Below are 25,649 nucleotides of genomic sequence, written 5' to 3' on the forward strand. Positions count from 1 at the left end.
TTTTAAAAACTTGCTTTTCTAAAAAGCTTTTCCAAAACACAATAAACCTTGAAACTGGTTAACATCCCATGCCTTAATTGATGCACCCTGATTTTGATGGGTTTGAACGTTTCAGTTCACTAAAATAATTTTCAGTTTAAGACAGCACTTGAAATGGCTGGCAACCTGATCAATGCACTGACAACTGAACAAAGGTGCTTATTAAGACTACAGTATGTGTATATTTTTGCTTCAATCTAAACATTGGCTTTATTTTGCATTGAACATTGCAAATAATGAGTTTACTAACTATTCTTGTTTTAATTCTTACCCCAGGTATCGACCACCTACTTCTCATGTACAAGCCTGGTACGATGAAGTCAAAGACTACTCATTTCCATACCCCCAAGAATGTAACCCTCACTGCCCTTTTAGGTGCAGTGGTCCAGTTTGCACCCACTACACTCAGGTAGATATAATGACTAGAAAATGCATCGTAAGCTGTATTTACAGTAGGTGGAAACTCTTTGATGGAGTTGACAGATCTGAAAACAATTGTGAAATTTATGGGAACACAGAAAATTTATTGTAATAGCAGTGTTACACATGCCCCCGTTCTGGTTGTCAGCTCTTCCGCTGCAGCGATTTTTTTATTTTTTTTAATTGTCTGAAATCCAACCAGGAAAACAACATAGAGGAAAGCATTAAACCGCATCAGTGTGTTACCAGGGAACAATTGAAGAGCCAATATATCTGTGTGTTTTGACAAGGAGTTATAGATGTTAGAAGGCAATTGTAGTGACTTCGAATGATGCAGTAGTATATTGAAAACTAAAAAGCGTTGGGGACCTCACAAATTTAGCTAAGCATTTCTATTTCTACTAAGTTAGCAGTGTCCCCAAATGGCAAATGGAGACTAGGGAATTCTCATAAAAATGTCATACAATTATTCCCAACTCAATAGTGACCATCATCTTAGGATGCATAATAATAATAATAATATTAATAATAATAATGTAGTTGATCTATCTCATTCACAATTTTCCAAGTCTGGTTAAAATATTTTTATAATAAACACTTTTTTTAAATATAAACATAAAACTTACATTTTAATAATTAGACATTTAGAAAAGGAGAGAGAAAAAAAAACAAAAACAAAACAATCAATTACAAAAAAACAAAACAAAAAATAAATAAATAAACATGCATTCCCCCAACCAACTGTCACAATAAAGATTCTTGGAGAGATCCAAACAGCAAGTAATGAGTTTATTAACAAAGTCAAAATAACCCAACAGAGGATGTGAAAACAAAGGACAACGGAGGACACAGGGCAGGAAATAGACAGTCGAACGGGATCCAGCAGGTACTCCTCACAGTCCTGAGTACAAACAGACATACATAAGCAAAGACAACGAACTGACAAAGAAACATAGAAACGTCGCCCAGATATAGTCATGATAATGAGCCTCAGCTAATCAAACCAGCTGAGTTCCGTAATGACACATGACCATAATTAACACACGTGGACAACCAAAACAAAACAAACCCACGTGACCAAACAGACACTTCAGAAAAGTGCACAAACCTGCAACCGTGACACCAACCACCCACCAGTGCTATCTAATGGTAAAAGTAGGTACTAGAGGCATAGTAAAAAGTTTGTAGAAATGGAAAAAAAAGGGGACTGACCGTACGATTTTGGCAGAGATTAACACACATAAAACAAATGTTGTTGTTTGTAAGTCTCAAAAATTCTTAGGAAACTCAAAATATAATTAATCTAGGGTCTGGTTCAATCAGAATGTTTAATGTATCTGAAAAAAAAACCTGAAATATTTTGTTCCAGAAACTCTGTAATTTGGGACACGTAACATAAAAATTATACAGGTTGGAATCTAAAAACTTAAATTTGTCACACAATGGAGACACTGGAAATATTTTTTTTAATTTACACTTGGAATAATAAAGCTAATGAAGCACTTTAAACTGAATGAGACAATGCCATGCATTAATGGAAGATCTGTGAACCAGTTTAAAACTTTGTTCCCAAATTTCACTTGGAATTTCTACTGCAAGTTCTTCTTCCCAAGCTGATTTATTGTTCTCCACAGATGGACTTTTCACCTGTTCTAAACATTTGTAAAGCAAGGAAATACAATTTTCCAAGTCTTGTGAAAGTGATATCAAAATGAACAACATTAAGTTGTATGACAGTTTAAATTCAATATATTTCTCACTCAAAGCTATTTTATGATTACAGAAGGCTGAGTGCTTTTGCTTTCTGTTGTTGTTGTTGTTATTCTTTTATTTCTTTTTGAGCTTGTGGTTATTGTACGGACAAGAAGGATTGCCTATGCAAAAACACTTGAATATTGAGCAAATTCCTTGTTCTAAATATCCAACACAGGCTAATTCTGAAAACAAAGCCCTAAATACAATTCTAAAGACCACAAATTATGTAGCCAGAAGTACGTATTGCTGCATTTAGTCTTTAAAACGAACGGTATAATGATGCTTATCAGCTGATCGATTGCCTCCATATGGACAGCTTTCCCGTTGTTACCAATTTGTCCAGTTAGCTTACCATGTACATGACCAAGAAAATGGGGTTTGAGTCCGGCAAAAAATGGTTCCATAAAGCAGGTAAGACAAAAACAGAATCTAAAAAATAAAACAGGTAAATAACTGGGTGAGAATATGGTAAATTTGAGATCTAAAAAAGCATAGACAGCGACACCTGGTGGATTTGTAAAAACAAAAACTGCAAAAAAAGTAGCTCCTGGGATGTATTTGGTGCTCTGCAGAAATTAATATAGAGGTATGTTTTCAGAATAAGCCTGAGTTGCCCAAAATGGCAGAGTCTAGGGAATCCTCACATAAAAGTCATACTATAATGCTCAATAATGACCATCATCTTAGCTTGAGATCCAAAATAAATGTAGCTGATGTATCTCATTTACAATTATCCAAATCTTGTAAAAGTGACTTCAAAATGAACCACAATACGTTGTATGACAGTATAAGTTCAACATTTCTCACTCAAAGCTATTTTAGGATTTCAGATGGTATTTGTACTGTGCTTTCTTTTGTTGTTCTTCTTCTTTTTCTTTTTGAGCTTGTGGTCATTGTATGGACAAGATGGATTACTCATGTAAAAATATTTGAATCTTGAGCAAATTCCTTGTCCTAAATATCTCATATAGGTCATTGTAATGGTTGTTTTGCTTCCTTATTAATTCCAGCTTGTTTGGGCAACAAGTAGTCGAATTGGCTGTGCGATCAATGTGTGCTACAACATGAATGTGTGGGGCCAGATCTGGGCAAAAGCTGTTTATCTTGTGTGCAACTACTCACCAAAGTGAGTTACTTATTTATGATTCTTCATTCATTATTCAATACTTTACTCGTTCTCTGTCATTTGTAGGATGATAGCTTGTCAGTGTTGTCTCTGCGTGTGTGTGTGTGTTTTTGTCCTGTGTAGAGGTAACTGGTGGGGATATGCCCCATATAAACACGGCACCTCTTGCTCTGCGTGTCCACCAAGCTATGGAGGAGTGTGCAGAGAAAACCTCTGTTATAAAGGTTTGTTGTTTCTTGTATGAGTTTGTAGAGCTGCAGCTTTCATTATTTACAGATACAAACTACCATTTAAAAGATTGGGTCAGTATATTAGTTTTTTTCTTTGTCTGATTTTGCAAATAAATTTACATAAAGAAAACTATAGTTGTACAGTATGTAAAATGATCATACATGTGAAAGAATGAGTCTGCTCCATAATTAACACAGCAATGAAACGTGAGCCCCTCTCACACATTCAGACCTTTCCTGAAAAATAACAGCAATTTTCTGAGAAGGGATCATGTGTAAACCGCCCTTTTTAAAAATAAGTTTGGTCTGGCAATTCTTCGGAAAGATAAGTTGTAACATTATTGGAAATTTGCCAGAAAGCTGCTCTGTGTGAGTGCAGAAGGAAAATTGACAAAAGGAGCACCTTCACGATTAGAACGGACTGACGTGAGACATCTACTCCAACCAACACCTCCACCTCTACCTTAAACCCAACCGTCATAGTAGCATGGGCATTACCTTAGTGGGTGGTACAAGGTCCACTACATAGTTGAGCATTGCCTACACCTCCCCCTACCCTAAACTCAACCGTCATAGTAGCATAGGCATTACCCTAGTGGACGGTACAAGGTCCACTGCATAGTTAATGATCGCCTACACCTCTCCCTACCCTAAACCAAACCATCACAGTAGCATTGGCGTTACCTTAGTGGGCGGTACAAGGTGCGCTACATAGTTGACATTTGCGTACACCTCCCCCTACCCTAAACCCAACCATCACAGTAGCATGGGTGCTACCTTAGTGGGCAGTACAAGGTCCACTACGTATTTGATGATCGCCTACACCTATCCCTACCCTAAACCCAACTGCCACAGTAGCATGGGCATTAACATAGTGGGTGGTACAAGATCTGCTATGTAGTTGACAATGGTCTACACCTCCTCCTACCCTAAACCCAACCGTCACAGTAGCATGGGTGTTACCTTATTGGACGGTATACAAGGTTCTCTGTGTAGTTGACGATCACCTACACCTCCCCCTACCCTAAACTCATCCATCACAGTAGCATGGGTGTTACCTTATTGGACGGTATACAAGGTTCTCTGTGTAGTTGACAATCACCTACACCTCCCCCTACCCTAAACTCAATCATCACAGTAGCATGGCCTTTACATTAGTGGGTGTTACAATGTCCGCTACGTAGTTGACGATCGTCTACACCTTCCCCTACCGTAAACCCAATCGTCACAGTAGCATGGGCAGTACAGGGTCTGCTACGTAGCTGACGATCACCTACGTCATCAAGCTGTGGGCTGCAGCGAGGCCATCTTGGCTGTTTATAAAAATAAAATCCTTTGAATATTTTTTCCAGACATATTTAACTGCTAGATGTTAAGCAGATAGCATTTCTATGTTCCTTCTTAATACCAACTATGTAAAAAATATATAAAAATGCTTATGAAAAACCGCTGTTTGTTTACCTGCAAGCTTTGTTTCAGCTCTGCTTCAATTGCTTGACGTGTGAAGGTGTGCTCCAGTGAGCAACAGCCCACACATATATTTTGTACATCTCAACATGCGAGACTGTCTCTCCATATGGTTTTATTGAAGTTGTTCAAAATATATCCATCCACAGAATTTGTAATGTGGTAAAATGTGCAAACATTAAGCTGCGATTCACGCTCCTGCCTTTGGATGTCTCTGGGACAAAAGGAGCTCTAAAGAAAAGTGAAACTATCAACAAAAGTATAACCCCTTCTATGTTTACAATTACAAGTGCATCTGTTTAGAGGTCATTCCTGGTTAATGTCAGAATTTACCAGTATTTTAGAATGGATGTGTGAATGATCTTTCCTGAAAAAATTCTGGAACGTTCTTGCCGATGTGAACAGCGCTTTTTTGAATTTACCGGTAAAATCGTTACTGGTATCACTGTGTGAAAGGGGCTAAAGACTAAATCCATGCTGCTTAAAAAGTGCTGCAGCATTTAAGGTGGCACATAACAAAACTATGATGAATAGAATTACATTGTGCACATGGGTATATAAAAATAGAAATAGTTGCCTTTATGGTTATTGTTCTTTATTTGAACAGATGATTATTATGCCGAACTGTTAAACTGGTCAATTTTATCATTAATGTACACACATAATGTATAAGTTTAAAAAAATGCTGCATTGCATGCTTTCCATTTATCAAATCCTAAAAAAAAAACATATAACAGTACATACACATATATTGTATAAAATGTACATGAAATATACATATATTGTATACAACTATTAATGTGTAATTGCTATGGATTGCTCAATCCAGGCAAATTAAAGTACCTTTTTTGTTTCACTTTCAGGTGATGGAAAAAATAGGCAAAGCCCAAGTGAGGAAACACATGAAAGAAATTCAATAGAACCAGAGGCCCCTCACAGCCCTGGGCCCCGTTTACGGCCCCCAAGTCCAACCAGACACCCAAATGCAGTTGTGAGCAAAGAACAGATGTGTAAGTGATGGTTAACTGGTTATACTGTGCAGGATCATTCTAAAAATTACAATTGTTGTTGCTTTTTCATCTCAAATATATATATATATATATATATATATATATATATATATATATATATATATATATATATATATATATATATATATATATATATATATATATATACATTTTCCAAGAACATTCTGTTCTGTTTAACTCAGATTGTTTTGATGATCACCATGCATGGATTTGTCAATACGTTGTCTCCTTTTTCAAACGTACATTTAATGTTACAAGTCACTTTGTGCAGTAGGGAGTTTTTTTTTTCTTCTCATAATGGTGATCTCCCTGCTGAGTGTGTTTGCTTTAGGGACGATGAATACTTGTGGGTTTTAAATTGCTTCCTTTGCTGAAAGGGGGTTTGGACTGAAAACTGAGATCTCCTGCTGCTGGCCACCATGAGCTCCTGCTGGAATTCCACAGCTTGCTTTTACAAAACTGCAGGAACAGAGCTGTGCGTTTCTGCAGCCCCGCTAAACTATACAGCCTGTCTAAACATAAATGAACCACCTGTGTTTCTTCTTTGCTTTGTTGTGCAGCCCAGACTGTGACATGTGACACAAAGCTAAGAGACCAGTGTAAAGGCACCACATGCAATAGGTGAGACAACGTTTTTCTTTTAAATAAACATGCCATAAAAGCCTTTTTTCATGATATGTATAATTTCTGGCTACTATTTGTATTTACTATAAGGGAATTCACACTGTGAGTTTCAAATAGAATGCATTTTGAATGGAAAAAGGTACACCTTACTTATACCGGGTTGGACCCCCTTTTGCCTTCAGAACTGCCTTAATCCTTCCTGGCATAGATTCAACAAGGTACTGGAAATATTCTTCTCAGAATTTGGTCCATATTGACATGATAGCATCGCACAGCTGCTCCAGATTGTTGATGCCAGATTTCAAAGGAGAATGGCCAGACTGGTTTGCGTTGATAGAAAGGCAGCAGTAACTCAAATAACCACTTGTTACATCCGAGATACGCAGAAGAGCATCTCTGAACGCACAACATGTCAAAACTTGAGGTGGATGGGCTACAGCAGCAGAAGACCACACCGGGTGCCACTCCTGTCAGCTAAGAACAGGAAACTGAGGCTACAATTTGCACAGGCTCACCAATATTGGACAACAGAAGATTGGGTAAATGTTGCCTGGTCTGATGAGTCTCAATTTCTGCTGCAGTCTTTGGATGGTAGGGTCAGAATTTGGCATCAACAACATGAAAGCATGGATCAATCCTGCCTTATATCAAATATTCAGGCTGGTGGTGGTGTTGTAATGGTGTGGGGGATATTTTCCTGTCAAACTTTGGACCCATGGATGTCATTGGATGTCATAAAGTGCAAATCATCTCTGACTGGTTTCTTGAACTTGACAATTAGTACTCAAATAGCCTCCACAGTCACTAGAACTCAATACAATAGAGCACCTTTTGAATGTGGTGGAACATGAGATTCACATTATGGATGTGCAGCCGATAAATCTGCAGCAACTGTGTGATGCTGTCATGTATTTGAACTTAAAGAATTAAGGCAGTTCTGAAGGCAAAAGGGGGTCCAACCCGGTTCTAAGGTGTACCTAATAAAGTGTATTTACTATGTAGACATGAAAACGTGTACTTTAGTTTACTGTATATATACAGTTTTACTGTGTGTTTTAAACAATCCTCTCAAATGTCAATGCTGTCCATACACCTTGATCTCTTCAGGCATGCTCTGTGCAGCATGCCGTACCAGGTGTCAACATTTTGTCAATGATTTTCACCTCTAGAGGTCGCTCTAACCATAGATACATTGGCTGTATAATGACAACAGACCCCTCTCAGCCCCTCCAGTAACAGATGCAACCCGGACAAACTATCGGTAGGGATTTTGGCCGATTAAAAAACAATACATAAGCTGATGTCACATAAACAAAAGCAGGCCAGTAGAATGGACAAAATTAAAATGCAGGGTCTAGAGATCTTTTAAAAGTTAATCAGCAGGGTGTCTAAAATGTTGGATGATATTAACTAGACAGTTTACTGATAATGTACCTAATGGAGGTTCACTATCTTGCCAAAGGTTTTAGAACACCCCTTCAAATCATTGAATGCAGGTGTTCCAGTTGCTAGATTGGCCACAGAAGTATTCAATCTAGCACCTTGGCATGTAGGCAGCTTGTACAAATATTTGTGAAAGAATGGATTGGTCTCATGAGCACAGTGAATTTAAGTGTGGTGCCATGAGACTGCAAGTTGCCAAGAATGCAATAAGTGCATTTGTGACATTTTTCTGTCTTCTAGATATTGGTCAACTGTGGTATTAAAACAAAATTGAAGTAATTGGAAACAAAAGCTACAGAACAGTAGCTGCATCCAGGCCTTATTTAGAGTATAATGAAAAGTATCACATGCAGTCACTGTAGACACATATTCCCTATTCATGACGAATCATGTTCCCATATGGCAATCTGATGTTTTGGTTTGGTGGTGGCTAAACCAGGATAACCATATTTGCCTGACTGCATCATGCCAAATGTAAAGTTTGGCAAAGTGGGAATTATGGTACAGGGTTGTTTTTGATGGGTTAGGTTTAGCCCCTTAGTTCCAGTCAAAGGACGTCTTAATATTTTAACATACCATGACATTTTTGGACAATTTCATGCTCTCAACTTTGTGGGAAATCTTGTTTCAACATGGCTACACACCAGTGCACAAATCAAGGACCATAAAGACTGGGATGACTGCATTTAATGTGGAGGAATTTAACTGGCCTGCACAGAGTCCTGAGCTCAACCCGACAGAACCCCATTGGTATGAATTAGAATGGAGACTACGATGCCTTCTGGTCCAACATCAGTGCCTGACTTCACAAATGAGCTTTAGAAGACTATTCAAAATTTTCCATGAAAACACACTCCTAAGCCTTATAGTAAGCTTTTCCAAAAGGGTTAAAACTGTTATAGCTGCAAACCGAGGACCAATTCCATTTTAAACCCTAGGGATTAAGATTTTTTTATCTTAATCATGCCACAATGTCATTAAAGTTCATGTGTTTTACATTATAAAATTACATTTACAAAGTAACTTATAGTCTAAAGGGAATCATCAAAATGAAGCATTGCCATTGTTTTTCCTTTTTGAAATTTCTCTCTCCAGTTTTCACAGTTGAACTTTGCAAATATCTTCTTTTTTTTCTTTAAAGGTACGAGTGTCCGGCTGGTTGTTTGGACAGCATGGTGAAAGTGGTTGGAACTGTATATTATGACATGGTAAACATGGCAACATTTAAACATTTTTTTTAAGTGTATAATGTGATGTGTAGTCTCAACGCTTAATGCAAACAATATCTTTGCCCTCAGCAATCCAGTATTTGCCGGGCAGGCATTCATTACGGTGTCATTGACAATGATGGAGGCTGGGTGGATGTCACAAGACAGGGCAGAAAAGACTTCTTTATTAAATCATATAAAAATGGACTTCAGTCCCATGGGTGAGCAATCTGTTCAAGATTGACCTTGATGTGCATCAGACATAACTCTGTCTAACATTATATATTTTACATTACACAGAAAGTACCAGAGTGCAAATGCCTTCACAGTATCAAAAGTTACGGGTACGTTTTCTAATGAAACATCTTATGATGTGTGGTTCTATATAATACATGTTTTAAAATTAAAATTGGGGTACTATGTTCTGCTCAGCTTCATTTGTGTGCTTGGTATCAATCTTTGTATTTGACAACAATATAAACCTACTTTAATTTGAAATAATTGAATACATAACGTTTACTGTTAATTTCATAATCTTTCTTTTATTCCAGTGAAAGTAATCACTTGTGACACTACAGTGTCAGTGCTGTGTCCTTACCAAAAGCCTGCAAGACACTGTCCAAGGTAAAACTCAATCTGCTGTCAGTGTTTAGTCTTAACCTAGTTTTTAAGTGTTATTTGCCAATTGAATTTGAAAGAACTGTTATCATTGTAAACCTTTCTGACATGTGTTGTCTTTCCACAAGGATTTACTGTCCTCGAAACTGCTTGGAAGAAAACTCCCAGCTTTCTCGAGTCATTGGCACCAGAATTTATTCAGATGTAAGCATTGTTCTGTTTTGTTTTTCCTTTCCAAATTAAAACTTAAAGGATTCGTTCATCGCAGAGTTTTACTTAATCTTCATGTTAGGTTTAATGTGATTTTGTTGGCCAGTAATCAGCACAATAACTAATAAGAATATATAATAACATTTGAGATTAAATAAAGTGCGTTCAAGACAAAGCCCACTACCATGATTCCACAGCCAAAACAAAAGGCCAGAACTCATTGTTTTGTCAAAGAAAAGTAGTTTTGAATAATGTTTTACTTTCATATGCACGTACAATCAAAATATAAGAGTAGTCTATTTTATTTCAACTGACAAAATCATTTATTGTGCTGATACATTTCAGTTTAACTTTTTCATTTAATTAAGTCATTTGACCACAATGAGGCAGGACAGGTTTGCCAAATGTACTATTCTCAGTACGTGTTTGAGATGAGCATTGCAGACTTTGTGCAGAATAATGCTCGAAAGAAGGGTCACTATGCACAGTTTTAAAAGTTAAATGCCTATTAGATTCTTCAAAAGCTTTTTAAGAGTAGTTTAAATGTAAAACAAAATGCATTGTTGAAGAAAAAGAAATTGCTTTATTAATAACATCTCACATTGTAAAGAGTACACTGAGTAAACAGTGTAGAAATTACAACAAGTTTGAATATGTGCCTTTCACTTGTTAAGGGACCAAAAGTAATTGGACAGTATAATCAAATTTTCACTTTAATACTTGGTTGCAAATCCTTTATAGTCAATTGCAGCCTAGTCTGAAACACAGACATCACCATACGCTGGGTTTAATTTCTGGTGGTGCTCTGCCAGGCCTTTACAGCAACTGCCTTTAGTTCCTGCTTGTTCTTGGGGCATTTTCTTTTTTCAGTTTTGTCTTCAGAAAGTAAAATACATGCTTAAATGATTCAGGTCCATTGCATAACATGTAAATTATTTCCCTTAAACAACTCTGTAGTTGCTTTTGCTGTATGCTTTAAGTCATTCTCCTTCTGCACTGTAAAGCCCTGTCCAATGAATTTAGAAGCATTTGGCTTAATATGTGCAAAAAATAATACCTGAAACACTTCAGAATTCAGCCTGCTGCTTTTGTCAGCAGTCACATTATCAATAAATACAGGAGAAACACTTCCATTGACAGCCATATACATGCCCACAAAATGTTACTACTACCACTGTGCTTCACTGCTTAGAATCACGAGCAGTTCCTTTCCTTCTCTATACTCATCTCTTCCCATCACTCTGGTAAAAGTTTATCTTAATCTCATCTGTCCAGAGGATGTTGTTCCAGCAGTGTGAAGGCATTTTTAGAACTCTAATCTGGCCTTCCTGTTTTTAAGGCTCACCAATAGTTTACATTTTGTGGTGAACCCTCTGTATTCACTCTGGTGTAGTCCTCTCTTGATTGTTGATGCTGACACACATACACCTACCTCCTGGAGAGTGTTCTTGATCTGGCCAATTGTTGTGAAAGGTGTTTTCTCCACAAGGGAAAGAATTCTTTGGTCATCCAACACAGTTGTTTTCTGTGGTATTCCAGGTCGTTTGGTGTTCCTGAGCTCACTGGTGCGTTTTTTCTTTTTAAGAATATTCCAAACAGTTGTTTTGGCCATGCCTAATGTTTTCTCTGATTGGTTTGTTTAGCTTTTTTTAGCCTATCAATGGCTTGCTAGAGGGATAGCGACAGCTCTTTGGATCTCATCTTGAGAGTTGACTGTAACATATTCCAAATGCAAATTGCACACTTGAAATGAAATCTGGACCTTTCATCTGCTTATTGTAATTTGAATAATGAGGGAATAACACACACCTGGCCATGGAACAGCTTAGAAGCCAATTGTCCAATTACTTTTGGTCCCTTAACAAGTGGGAGGCACATATGCAAACTGTTGTAATTCTTACAATATTCACCTGATTTGGATGTAAATGCACTCAAATTAAAGCTGACAGTCTGCAGTTTAAACACATCTTGTTCATTTTAAATCCATTGTGTTTGTGTATAAAGCCAAAAATATTAGAATTGTGTCTATGTCCCAATACTTATGGACCAAACTGTATGTATACTGCCATATATGAATACATATAAGACATTATAGTTCAAATAATTGAACATATAGTTGGAAATTGGTTGGAAAAAAAGTAAATGGCAATATTTGCAGTGAGTTTCACATATGACTTATATATGTGCAATTCAAATATAATATAAATTGAATGTCATGTATGTAATTTGCATAAATTGCCATATATGCCATATAACAAGCCCTTTTTTAGAAAAAAAGAAATATAAAAATTAATATTTCCTTATTTTTCTGCATTCATTTTCAGAAATCTAGTATATGCAGGTCTGCAATCCATGCTGGTGTTGTAAGCAATGAGTCAGGTGGTTACATCGATGTGATGCCCACAGACAACAGGAAGCTGTACACTTCTTCATACCAGAATGGCATAGTCTCAGAAAGGTAGGCTTTATCCCCAAACTGGCTCATGTGCACTCGGTGGAAGGCAGAGTAAGGGGCGGCCTGTCTCTCCCTAAGCTTTTAAAATCACAGGCCTTTTACTAAGAAAGCTGATTAGGGTAGAGCCGTACCAGTGGTTCTACTCCAAGCATGGTAGAGTAAACTTTGTTAGTCACTCAGAATGTATGCTCAATAATGATGCACACAATTAGCTTGAATTATTGTAGTTTACCATTGTGTACAAGAATGAAATGAACATAGCCGTCTCATCCACAGATTTGCCTCAATACTTCATACATTTAAACAAGCTTTCCACCAAATGTCAGTCATTATGAACACAGTTCTGTTTAAGGAAACTCTGCTTATTTAACTTCTGTATTCTCTCTTAGCCTACAGAACCCAGCGGGAGGAAAGGCATTCAGAGTATTCGCAGTTATTTGAGCATGTGCTGAAGTCACGGTCACTCATCAACCTGTTCTGTTGATTAGGCTGTAATACTGGCCATTAAGAGGCTTTTTTCACTCTAACCAGCCTGTATTTCCTTACACACAAATGTTGAATGAAGTAGGTATTTGCTGTATAGATGGAAACCCTTTCCAGTGCTGATTACCCATTTTATTGGTTGAAATGTATGTGATTAAGGGATGATTCAGGGAATGAGGTGTCTGTTTTGCAGAGAAAAAGCACTTAAGGATTTTTTATCTTGCCTTATTTTCATTTCAGAACTTTTGTAGTGTATCTATGATATATTTTAGTTTCATTACATGTTGGGGAAGTTCTCATTCATTTATAGTTTCGTTATTATTTTTTTTATAACTGTATTTATTTTTTTATATATTGCTTTAAGGCAAGAAAAGACTGCTGATAAGGTTTTGTTAAAGTTTTTGCAGATTACTTTGATGATAATGAAGAATGTGGATAATCCTGCAGGGCAGGAGATTACATCTAAATTTCAAGAACATCAGAAAAAAAACTTGTATGAAACGTCCACATTATTAAACACTGTAAATAGCTTGTCGTGAAAAGCTTGTCTATAGTATTAATAGGGTATATGCTGAATTGAAAAACTTTTCAGTAACCTGGGTCAAGCGCTTCCAGTTGCCAGTATGCCGTTACAAAATCAGCACGTTTAAAGGTGCTGTTGGTGATTGTGTTCAGAATAAGTTTTGTTGTGCTGGTTGAAAGTCTCTTCACATTCCAATAGTACTGTTTAAAGTAAATGATCTAAATGTATGTATGTGTATTTTTATATTCTAGGTGAGGCATAAGAATAAAAAATGTTCATCTAATTAAATATAGTCCGGCCAACGATTCCCATAGTTGTGATAGCTAAAACTGTCTCTTAGCAAATGTAGATTTGAACAACTGGGCACCTGCCGATGCGCGTTCACTTGCGCCGCGATCACATGAACATGAGTGACAGCACTAAAAACAAATGCTCAACCAAAACTTTGTAAAATCCTGAATCAATATTGGAATTACTTTTGCATGCTGGATGAAGGACAATGCCATGGCTGAAGTATTTCTTTAAGACAGGTAATGTTAAGTTTTTTAAATATTTTATTCACGCAAAGCTTATGGAGATGTTGTTACGAATGGCTGATTTGCATGGTGGTGTTGTTCAGCCTCTGAAATCTCTAGGCAAACGATTGATGTGACTATTTTCAGCTTCATAAGGGACCATTTACAGCATCGCCTAGCCTGTTTTACTGAGGTGAAGTTGGTTTTATCTTCATATTGGTTCATTTTTGAACAATGACAACCTGTGATGCGCTCCGTATATTATTAACCATGCTACTTTGAATATCCGGTCAAAAATAACATGTAAGTATGGCTTAGTAAGTGTAATCCATGTAGCCCGCCAGCCAACCACTAAGCATACTGTAGTCGCTTTAGAACAAATTGTGTGAGAGAGTGAGACTGATGAGTGAGAATCATGAGAGAATTATGACAAGTTTAGCTTGCTAACTACAACTACAACTGAAAACTTGCTAGATATAATATGGGTTTTTCATTCAGAATTGTTTTATTATTAAGTACTATACCGTTTTTTTTACTGGCAAATGACATGATCTAGTGGATCTCTGTTATCTCTGTTATTTGAAATATATTATGCTAACCAGTTAGCATTTAGGCAGATCTTCTACTGCACCTTTAAGGTCTGTTTTCATTAAAAATGAACAATCTCTACTGCCTGATTGATATATGATATAAAGTGGGTTTCAGAATGTACAAGAAGCACTGCATTTAATTACATTTTTCCGCATTATGTCTTTAAAATATGAAAATTTATTTTACCCCAAATACTTTCAATGAAGTTTCTACGCTAGCCTGCTAATCCTGATGGGCGCGTGCATGTAAAACCCTTTTCATCTCATTTTACACTCAAACAACTAATGTTGAAGTCTATTTATCTGATTGTGTTTTAATTACTTTACAACATCGATGCTGTAAAAGGAACCACAAAAAGTTTTTAAAAGTCACATTAACTGTTCACCGGAAATTGATCAGTATGAAAAAAAAACACTAGCTGTGCATATACCCTATTGAATTAAATGTAACACTTTATTTTTTAAGTTGCATTGTAGATAGATTATGCAGTGTACCATAAAATAAACTGCATTATCATTTAAAATAGGTTCCTAAGAATGAATAATTTTTAGTAGTCAATTGTCACCCACTGTCTAAAAGTGCCCTTTATGCTATTTTAAAGGTTTTCTACTGTATTAGTAAACACTTTTACATTTACATTCATCCAATTAAAAAAAAAACTTTCATTTTCTCATAATAGACATTGCAGAATCACCTTTTTTATACATGTCATTTAACAAAGTTCCTTCAAGGAACTAAAAGAGTCTTCTATGCTCCGATTACCCTCATTACCATATCTGAATTTCAGCTCCAGAGGCTTCCTTTTTTTGCAATGATATGAACAGTAATGATGGTGTCGATTTAAGCGTATCAGAGCCTGAGTCTTCATCTTTTAGCAATGCATAAAAAGTGGATTTACTTTTGCAGTAAATGAAAGAGCATCTTCTGGACATGTCGGAAATGTAAGCCTGACATTTTCAGGCCTCAAGTATAAATAATCACAAGAAGCTAAAAGCTGGTATTACTTTAATTTGGAACAAACCTAAATTTTACCAAGCAGATATAAACACTTAAAAATTATAATATTTAGAGAAATAAAAACATAACAGTGGCACTTTAAGGTGCAGTTGTGTTAGCAAAATTTCATTTCATTTTTTTCAGTTTCATTTTAGAGGCTGCATCCTCCGAAGGATGCATTAGAAATGCTCTGCGTCATCGTGTCACAACTAAAAAACAAAATTGAAGGCTCCTTTAAAAGCAGCCTTTAAATGCATCCTTTTGTGATCCTTCATGACCTCAAATGTTCCAAGATCCGCGCTGATACGGCAGGACATTTTTAAAAGTAAACTCTGATTTAAATGTATGAATTAGGTTTATTATGTAAACACATGTTAAATAAACAAAAAGAGTATGACATGTCTTATGAATAAGTGATTTTATAGACAGTTTACATGCTTATTTGTACATGTATGGATCAAAGGAAACATATATCCAGCTTTTATAAACCTTGTTTTGCCTTCAGATCGCTTAAAATTTGTTATAAAATCACTTTTAAAAAAATTCATTACTGCTTATTAACAGCAGCTGTTACAGTTGCCTGGTGACGATATCCATCCTCTGTGGGCTAGATCATCTCATTTCAAAACATTTGGTTCAGCTTGTGTGGACTTCGAAGGACTCACCTTTGAAGTCTGCATTCTTTGGAGGATGCAGCCTCTGAAATGAGACACAGCTTTAGTAACACCCCCTGGCAGGCAATTTTAGACTTGTTGTCGGTTCGCTTGGTTTGTTTGGTCTAGATCCAAAAATAAAAAGAGACATTTAGCATTTTCACAGCTAAAAATCTCTGTTCTGCTACAATATTAAAATATGTTCCTAGTTCATTTGCTTTTACGAGGCAAGATTTCTATATGGAGCAGAATTTGTCATGTACAGTCATCTCATCAGTGCACACCTGTTCCTGTATTCCACTCACATCAGTCATTCATCACAATTAATGGGCAGCACCTCTATGCACTTTTGGTGGCTTTCTCTGCAGCTGACATTACATTGTTTATCATTTTGAATGTTTTTGGGACCAAATTTTTTTGTTAGGCTTTTCACATCGTTTTTGCTCCAGAATAACTTGCAAATCATTCAAAGGCATTGGTAAAACAAACTTTACTAAATTTATTCAGTGTACGTAATAACTCACATATAGAAGCTACATTATAAATCATATATTGTGATAAAGCCTGGTTTGTAGGTCCTCATTTACATGATCTGGACCAGAATTAGTTTGTGACTGTGATTGGCCGTGAAGGTCATCAGTTCATCGCTGTTTACTAAGTGCAAACACAGATACATGGACATTGGAGCATTTTAAAGCCGCAAAGATCAGTCAAGTCATCAGCAGATTGCTTGTCTGTGTTTGCACTCGTTAAACATCCCTAGTAGCAAAGAATTCTGGCCCAGATTTGGCATAAAGCTGGCACAGCAGGCATTCATCCGGCACTGGCATACAGCATGTGGGCCAAACATGGCCCGGGTTTGGCAAAGGTGGCACCGTCTTTAAGGGGGCACACAAGATTTGGCCCAGATGAAAAACGTAGTATTTGGCCCAGATTTAAAAATTTGAAAGTGGGCCATGTGAGTTTGGCCAGTCTTGACCCACATTTAAAATACACTAAAATCATTTTTGAGTAAAAAAAAAAAAATTCTACCAATCAGGTCACCTGAGAAAAAGCGTGCCCATAGTGTGCCTAAAGCGCATCACTCCATGGTTTTATCAATTTCATTGCAATCGTGACACACCAACCTATCTGGCCCAGTTCAGGCCCAGTTATGAGTTATTAACTTGGCTGAGACTTGGCCCAGATATGGTCCGTGTTTGGCCCTTGTCTGGAAGCCAGATTTGGTCCAGTCATGTACCGTAATTCACTGTGGCATGTGGGCCAAGCAAAACCTGATTGTGTGGGCCAGAGCTGGGCCAGAGAAATTTTGCTATGTGGGATTGGTGAAGTGCAGTGAACTGATGACCTTCACGGCCAATCACATTCATCTGTGTTGAGCACTGGTGAATACCATGGCAAATTAGTGCTGCTTAAGAACACACTTAACAGCACTTAAATGTTAGCGGGAAATGTATAGTTCCCTTTCGAGTGGGGAACTCCAATGCTATTAGTGGATTTGAATTTAGAAATCCACGAATGGGAGGATTCGGTTCAGAAGCCGCTTGTCTGAAAGAGTATTGAACGGGCCAATGAATGCCAATGAATTGGCAGCGTAAGCTTGCGCAGGTGTGCTTCATTGCCAATTAACCCAGCATATAAGCACACGTGGAGCAAGCAGACGCCATCCTTTTCGCTTCAGAGACTTTCTGATCGAATCGATGAGGGTTCCTCCTGCTGTGCTCCAGCGATTCCGAGCGAATGAGAGCATTCTCCCGGTCCAGAGTGTGTACATGCAGCGGCAGACGGTCGAGCTGGGTTTCTCCCTTGCCTGGCGTTCTTTGGGTCCGGTCCTCCAGAGCGGTGCGTATAAAGTTGCAAACTTCACAAAGAGAGCAACACAGTCGTGCAGCACATCCTTTTCAGGATGGTGCTCCAACTGTGCATTTCTGGATACGGTGGTTTTCTGTCCTCTGATGATAGGCACGGGCACTGCGTTACATGCTCCAGCATGTTAATACGCTGCTCGTGGGCAGTTCATGTCGTCATTGTCCCCTGCTCTGCAGCGGCCACTCGGGAAGATCTGAGGGTTTCAGCGAGAAATAATCCATCACCCACGGGCCCGCAGGCCTCTCCCTCCTCCAAGCACTCCATCCAAGCTTCGGGCAGGGGAAGCGATCCGTCTAACAGATGGTAGCCCTTACGCTCGATGACACTGGAGACCAGACGTCCACCGCGGCATCGGAGGGTGGGCTTTTATTGTCCGATGATGATCCAGACCCGCTCGCCCCCTCCGGGCAGGTGAGCGCTGTCAAAACACATCCTGAAATGGACATGTTAGCCATGCTTTCCCGGGCTGCTTCGGCCATGGGTTGGAGATGGTTTATCCCCTAGCTCCGCGTCCGGACTGACTAGAGGGGCGTCCCCTTCTTTCCGGAGGTGCACAGTAGGCTCACGCGGTCTTGAAGGGCACTGTTTTCTGCTAGTGCTGCGTGTCCCTCCACCCTCACCACTTGATGGTGGAACGGCCAGGGAGCATGTGGCGATTCCTCAGGTTGAGTGCGCTTATGAGCTTCGCACCGCAGCCGACTAAGCTCTTTGGACTACTAAGTCCGCTGCGTGTGCATTGGGGGAGGACGCACAGGGGAACGGAACTTGGTTGATATGCGCAAAGTCGACAAAGTCCGCTTTCTTGACTCCCCCATATCCCAAGCTGGCCTGTTCGGCGACACCATCTGTGAATTCACCCAGGAATTCGAGGCAGTAAGAGAGCAGTCTGATGGGTGATGTCACCTTCGGCGGGGCCATAAGCCTGCTCCGCCCGCCGTACCATCCATATCTGTTCCTCGCCGAAGGCGCCTGTCTATGAGAGCTGCACCGCCCCTGCACACGCCTCTGGCGAAGCGGGCGCGTCGAGCACCTTGGAAGCAGGCAGCCCCCTGCCCAGAACGCTGCTAAGTCCGGCAACGGACCGCGAAGCGTCCCTGGGACAGGTCATCTGGAGAAAAGGGAACTTGCTCTTTCCCTGCTGGAGGGCGGAGCCCCATTTCCAACGGCACGTTTTACTGCCATGAAAACATCTATGAAAAAGCACTTTTCCACTTCCCCGGTTGTGACAGCCTGAAATCTGCCAGTTTGAGACACTGTGCTCTCTAGCTCGCAGGTTCGGTGCACTCCATCAGTGGCTCCTTCTCCGGAGTCAGGGTGCGGAGACAGAGCAGATTGCTCTCCTCCAGCTCTTCCGTGGGACCCTCATGCTTCCCGGATCAGCACACTCACTCCACAGTACGCCAGCAATTGTATCGATGACTCCATTAGCGAGAGCTGTGCCTGCCTGGTTAGAGCGAGCCAGCCCCTCGCGGTGGCTCATACGCACAATCAGACTCGGCTATGCGATTCAATTCGCGAAACGGCCTCTCAAGTTCACGGGTGTGTATTCACCAGGGTCAGCCTCCTGTTCGCCCCTGTCTTGTGAGAGGAGATTGATGTCCTCCTGGCAAAGGATGCAATCAAGCCACTCCCTCCTCGCTAGCGACTTCCATTCTGAACAGCTGCACAAGCTGCCGTTCAGAATGCTCACGCAGAAGCGCATCCTCCGGTGCGTTCGTCCTCTGGGTTGGTCTGGAGCATTAGACCTGATGGAAGTGTATTTCCGTGTCTCCACTTTTTGAGGTTTGTGTTTGAAGGTCTAGCGTGGCAATACAAGGTCCTCCACTTCGGGCTCTCTCTGTCTCCGCGGGTCTTCACCAAACTCGCAGAGGGTGCCTTAGCACCCCTTCGGCTTGCGGGCATCCGCATACTCAATTATCTCGTCGACTGGCTGATTTTAGCCCAGTCGCGGGAGCAATTGATTATGCACAGAGACAAGGTGCTCTGGCACCTCTGCCTGTTGGGGTTGCAGGTCAACCGAGAAAAGAACAAACTCGTTCCTGTGCAGAGGAGCTCTTTTCTCAGGATAGAGCTGGACCATGGTAGCGCGCCTCTCCGGACAGCGCGCTCGCCTGTTTCTGAACTGTCTGAGAGAGCTCTACAGCAAAATTGTGGTCCCACTGAAATACTTTCAGAGGCTCCTGGGGCATATGGCTTCTGCTGCGGCTGTCACGCCGCTCGGACTACTCCATATGAGACCACTTCAGCACTTGCTTCACAATCGAGTCCCATGCGGGCACACACCTAGTCTCTGTTACTGCGCTGTGTCGCTGCGTCCTCAGCCCTTGGAATGACCCCTCATTCCTGCAGGCCGGTGTGCCTCTGGGACAGGTGTCCAGTCATGTTGTTGTTCAACAGATGCTTCCAACACAGGCTGGGGGGCCGTGTGTTGCGGGCATGCAGCTGCGGGCCTATGGAAGGGTGCCCAGCTGCATTGGCATATTGATAGTATGGTGGTGGCAGCGTATATTAACCATATGAGGGGTATGTGTTCTCGCCGCATGTCTCAGCTCGCCCGCCGTCTGCTCCTCTGGAGTTACCCGTGGCTGAAATCACTGCGCGCCATTCATATTCCAGGTATGCTCAACTGTGCAGCCGATGTGCTCTCACGGCAGCAAATACACTCTGGAGAATGGAGACTCCACCCCGAGTCTGTCCAGCTGATATGAGCGATTCGGGGAGGCCCATATTGATCTGTTTGCTTCCTCCAAGAACGCTTATTGCCAGTTGTTCTTTTCCCTGACCTACTCTCTCAGGGACAGGGCACCATCTGGCACCCTCTCCTCGATCTCTGGAACCTCCACGTGTGGTCCCTAGACGCGAGGAAGACTTAGGTAACCTACCGACTGCGGTGGTTGATACCATCACTCAGGCTAGAGCCCCCTCCACGAGGCGCGCCTACGGCATGAAGTGGAGTCTATTCACTGAATGGTGTGTCTCTCGCAGAGAAGACCCCCGAACCTGCCAGATCAGTGTTGTGCTCTCTTTCCTTAGAGAAGCTAGAGAGCAGGCTGTCGCGCTCCACTCTCAAGGTTTACGTGGCTGCCATCTCCGCTCATCATGACACGGTAGCTGGCGGCACCGTGGGAAAGCACAACCTCATCATCCAGTTCCGATTCCAGTCGTCCTCGTATGCCCTCTTGGGATCTCGCCCTCGTTCTCACGAGCTTGCGCACAGATCTCTTTAAGCCACTCGAATCAGTATCCTTAAGATTTCTGTCCCTGTAGACAGCTCTGCTGGTCGCGTTGGCCTCCATTAAGAGGGTCGGGGACCTGGAGGCATTTTCGGTCAGTGACTTGTGCCTGGAATTTGGACCGGATTATTCTCACGTTATCCTGAGACCCCGCCCGGGTTATGTGCCCAAGGTTCCTACCACTCCCTTTAGAGACCAGGTAGTAAACCTGCAAGCGCCGCCCCCGGAGGAGGCAGACCCAGCCCTTTCCTTACTCTGTCCAGTTTGTGCTCTGCGCATCTATGTGGACCGTACTCAGTACTTTAGATCATCTGAGCAGCTCTTTGTCTGTTATGGCGGTCGGCAGCAGGGAAGTACTGTATCGAAACAAAGATTATCCCACTGGATTGTGGAGGCCATTCATTTGCTTATTTGAGCAGAGGTGAGCCGTGTCCCCTGGGAGTGCGTGCGCACTCCACTCAGAGAGTTGCATCCTCATAAGCCTGCTCCGCCCGCCGTACCATCCATATCTGTTCCTCGCCGAAGGCGCCTGTCTATGAGAGCTGCACCGCCCCTGCACACGCCTCTGGCGAAGCGGGCGCGTCGAGCACCTTGGAAGCAGGCAGCCCCCTGCCCAGAACGCCGCTAAGTCCGGCAACGGACCGCGAAGCGTCCCTGGGACAGGTCATCTGGAGAAAAGGGAACTTGCTCTTTCCCTGCTGGAGGGCGGAGCCCCATTTCCAACGGCACGTTTTACTGCCATGAAAACATCTATGAAAAAGCACTTTTCCACTTCCCCGGTTGTGACAGCCTGAAATCTGCCAGTTTGAGACACTGTGCTCTCTAGCTCGCAGGTTCGGTGCACTCCATCAGTGGCTCAGCCTCTCTGTAGAGCTGCGGGCTGGGCGACACCCAACACATTTGCTAGGTTTTACGATCTGCGAGTGGAGCCGGTTTCCTCAAGGGTATTAGGTAACCCTTTGGTGATTGAGGAAACAACTCGGTAGGGTGTTGTAACACGCTTGCGGTGCCATTTTTTCCCTAACACGGAGAGATGTGTACCTCCTTATTTGTCAGTAAGGTCCCCGTCAGGTGAGCCCTATAGATTCCTCCATGGCCCCCAGCACTGACTCAGCGGAGGAGCCACTTGCTGGCCCACTACGTTGTAGGTCTGCCCGTTGGTCAGCCCATGTTTTGGGTATAGGTGTCTGCTATGCGTGATCCCCACTAGGCGATCCCATATGCCTATTCCGCCACGGTTCAATCTTATCTCGCCCATTGGGTGCGGATGGTCTCCGCAGCGTCCTCCCTATCGGGATTGCACGCTTCCCAACGTACTGTCATAATTCCTAGAAATATCTAGACGCTAGCAACTCCCAAAAAATCCTATCCATAAAACTTCCTTTGAAGTGGGATAAGTTAGGGCCAGGGACACGTTGGAGGACCGCGCCTCCCATGAGGTGGGTGTATCACGCTCGCTTGACTATCCTCTCATCGGAGGCGTTGGTAAGGTGCAGTCATTATGGCAATTTCTGTAGTTCTCCCATTCGTGGATTTCTAAATTCAAATCCACTAATAGCATTGGAGTTCCCCACCCGAAGGGGAACGCTCAGGTTACGGAATTAACCCTTCGTTCCCCAAGGAGGGGAACGGAAATGCTATTTTCCATCGCCATAATGACTGTCCCTTAGCTGTTAGCAAGTCTCTTCAGCTTAAAAGGATGGCGTCTGCTTGCTCCACGTGTGCTTATATGCTGGGTTAATTGGCAATGAAGCACACCTGCGCAAGCTTATGCTGCCAATTCATTGGCATTCATTGGCCCATTCAAGACTCTTTCAGACAAGCGGCTTCTGAACCGAATCCTCTCATTCGTGGATTTCTAAATTCAAATCCACTAATAGCATTTCCGTTCCCCTCCTCGGGGAATGAAGGGTTACTTTCGTAACCTGAGCATTTTTTGTTAAATTTCAGTACCGATTGGTGCCAAAATTCGTGAAAAGACAAATATAATAAAAGAATAGGTTCATTAACTTGAGTTTGATAAATAGCATCTAAAACATGTGTTTGGGATCATCATTATATCATTGGGATCATCATCAAATCATTATCTAACTAGTTCCATTTTCTTTAACTTCGCTGAAAATTAAGTCTGATTTCCCTTTTAATTTTCACTATGCATTCAGAACGGCCCTTCGGGTCATTTGGAAGGTGGTGAAATGATAAATGTGTGTCACTTTCTCTTCACTGATAAGATAAATAGCCAAGTACAGAACATTACTCTGTGACTCCAGGCGATACTTCTGGGTTTCTTCTCACCACAGCCCAATTTTAAGAGCTTTCACAGAGGTATTGCGCAAGAACCAAGAATCTGCAAGTGTGAACACACCCTTAATTTTGCAAATGGTGCTTTTTCTGCTTTAATTGGAATGATAGAAATAATTACAATTGAATTGAGATACAATAATCAACAAGGTAGCAATTGGCACTTTACAATTTTGGATAATGTATGCATGTATAATTGTACTGTACATATTTTTGTGTGTTTTCTACCTCACATTGATTAAAATTAAAATTCAATAAAATTCAGTAATCCCACCCAATGTCTAAAAATATTGTGTGTTTTCAGATAATAATGTGATTTTTATTGTTGTAATTATTTTCTGGAAAACCAGGACTGGCACAATGCATGGACCCAGAGAAACGATTGAGGCCATCTGTCTGTAATGAAAACCAGATGGAATAATTTTCAGTGTTTACTGCTCTCTCACCCCAAAAACAATTCCCTTGCGGATTATAGAGTCGTTTTATTGAGCGGCACAATTGCACATTACTTTCATTCAGTCAGGTTGATGGATTCTGTAGATCTAATTTAGCTGAAGAATTGAATGTCTTCTTGGTAAGAAGGATGGGTAGATAACTACTAAACCAGGTGCTTCTTGTTGAGTATTAGACAGCTGCAGTATCATACACTCTATGCCTTATTTTAAATAACTTGTTTATTAGAAGTCCACTTTGTCAGTGCTGCCTGACTCTTTTCAGATGTGCCACAGTCACAGTCTGCTGTGCCATTGAAATACATTATTTATGGCCAAAGTCCAAAACATCATTCTCTATCCAGCTTGTGTTCCACCTGAAAGCCTGCGGTCCAGAAACAACTTAAGTGTAATTACTAGCCGGCACACTGACATCATAACAAAACAGAGTAATGCAGGGTGACTGCCTCACTAACATATGCTTATAATATAAAGTGCCACTAATGTAATCAAGACACAATTTCAACACCTTGATAAATAATTTTGCCAGTTTATTGGAGTTAGGTCCAACATACAACAGACTCATTCTGAAAATGTAGCCCTATATACGTTTCGGAAGATCGCAAATTATGTAGCCAGAAGTACGTATGGCTGCATTTTGTCTTTGAAGCAAACGCTAAAGGTGGATTTATACTTTTGCCTGGGGCCGCATCGGAAACTTCCACACAAAGTGGACGGGGCTTTTGTATTTGCTGCGTTCGCCATTGTGATGTTCTTTAAAACGACAGGGAGCGGTCAAAAGAAACCCACCGTAAAGTCAGACAGATAAACAGAGAAGTAGAAAGTTTCTGAAACTATATCATTAATATCGCTCAATATTTTTTTAACTGAATATTTTTATTTGTATAAATTATTTTAGTGATTTTTATAACCATTCAAGATTTTTTTTAATTAAACTTTGATGGATCACTTGCTTTTGTTCATATCTCGGACAGTTTAACTTATTATTATTTTTTTTTAAATAATATTGACAACAGAACATAGGTTGTTCTACAAATATATTTTGAATTATGGCAAGAAAAAAAGCAACAAAAAAAAAGTACACTTCCTAAAAATATCTCCACTATTGCCGTGGCCTGTTTTAGCTTTTATCCCTCAGGTTTTTCCACCAATGTGGACAGCTTTCCCACTGTTACCAGTTTGTCCAGTGTCTCAACGCATACTTTGGCAGACTTGACACAGAGAAAGGTTGACTGCAACAACACGGTTTAAGTCTGGTGAAGAATGGTTCCAGAAAGCAGGTAAGACAAAAACAAAAGCCAAAAAATAAAATTAACAATTTCGAAAAGGCATTGTCTAGGCCTGGGAAAGTTTTGTAAAAACAAATAAACTCAACATTTTTTGGAAAAGTCATGAAAATTTGTTTAG

General features: G+C 40.6%; 1 protein-coding gene across 1 annotated transcript in view; it reads left to right on the forward strand.

Annotated features, from left to right (window-relative positions):
- The window catches only part of crispld1a (cysteine-rich secretory protein LCCL domain containing 1a), a 41,806-nt gene extending 17,743 nt beyond the window's left edge, over positions 1 to 24,063 (forward strand). The window contains exons 4-16 of the mRNA XM_073940703.1: positions 316 to 448; positions 3,225 to 3,340; positions 3,464 to 3,564; positions 5,901 to 6,047; positions 6,629 to 6,689; positions 9,277 to 9,343; positions 9,434 to 9,564; positions 9,644 to 9,687; positions 9,895 to 9,967; positions 10,090 to 10,165; positions 12,496 to 12,629; positions 13,016 to 15,735; positions 23,400 to 24,063. Of these exons, the coding sequence (XP_073796804.1) occupies positions 316 to 448; positions 3,225 to 3,340; positions 3,464 to 3,564; positions 5,901 to 6,047; positions 6,629 to 6,689; positions 9,277 to 9,343; positions 9,434 to 9,564; positions 9,644 to 9,687; positions 9,895 to 9,967; positions 10,090 to 10,165; positions 12,496 to 12,629; positions 13,016 to 13,067 (1,135 nt within the window). The 3' untranslated portion in view covers positions 13,068 to 15,735; positions 23,400 to 24,063. The remainder of the gene's footprint in view (positions 1 to 315; positions 449 to 3,224; positions 3,341 to 3,463; positions 3,565 to 5,900; positions 6,048 to 6,628; positions 6,690 to 9,276; positions 9,344 to 9,433; positions 9,565 to 9,643; positions 9,688 to 9,894; positions 9,968 to 10,089; positions 10,166 to 12,495; positions 12,630 to 13,015; positions 15,736 to 23,399) is intronic.
- The last annotated feature ends 1,586 nt before the right edge of the window (positions 24,064 to 25,649 follow it).

Source organism: Danio rerio, chromosome 24 (genome assembly GCF_049306965.1).
Source record: "Danio rerio strain Tuebingen ecotype United States chromosome 24, GRCz12tu, whole genome shotgun sequence".
Taxonomy (NCBI): Eukaryota; Metazoa; Chordata; class Actinopteri; order Cypriniformes; family Danionidae; genus Danio; species Danio rerio.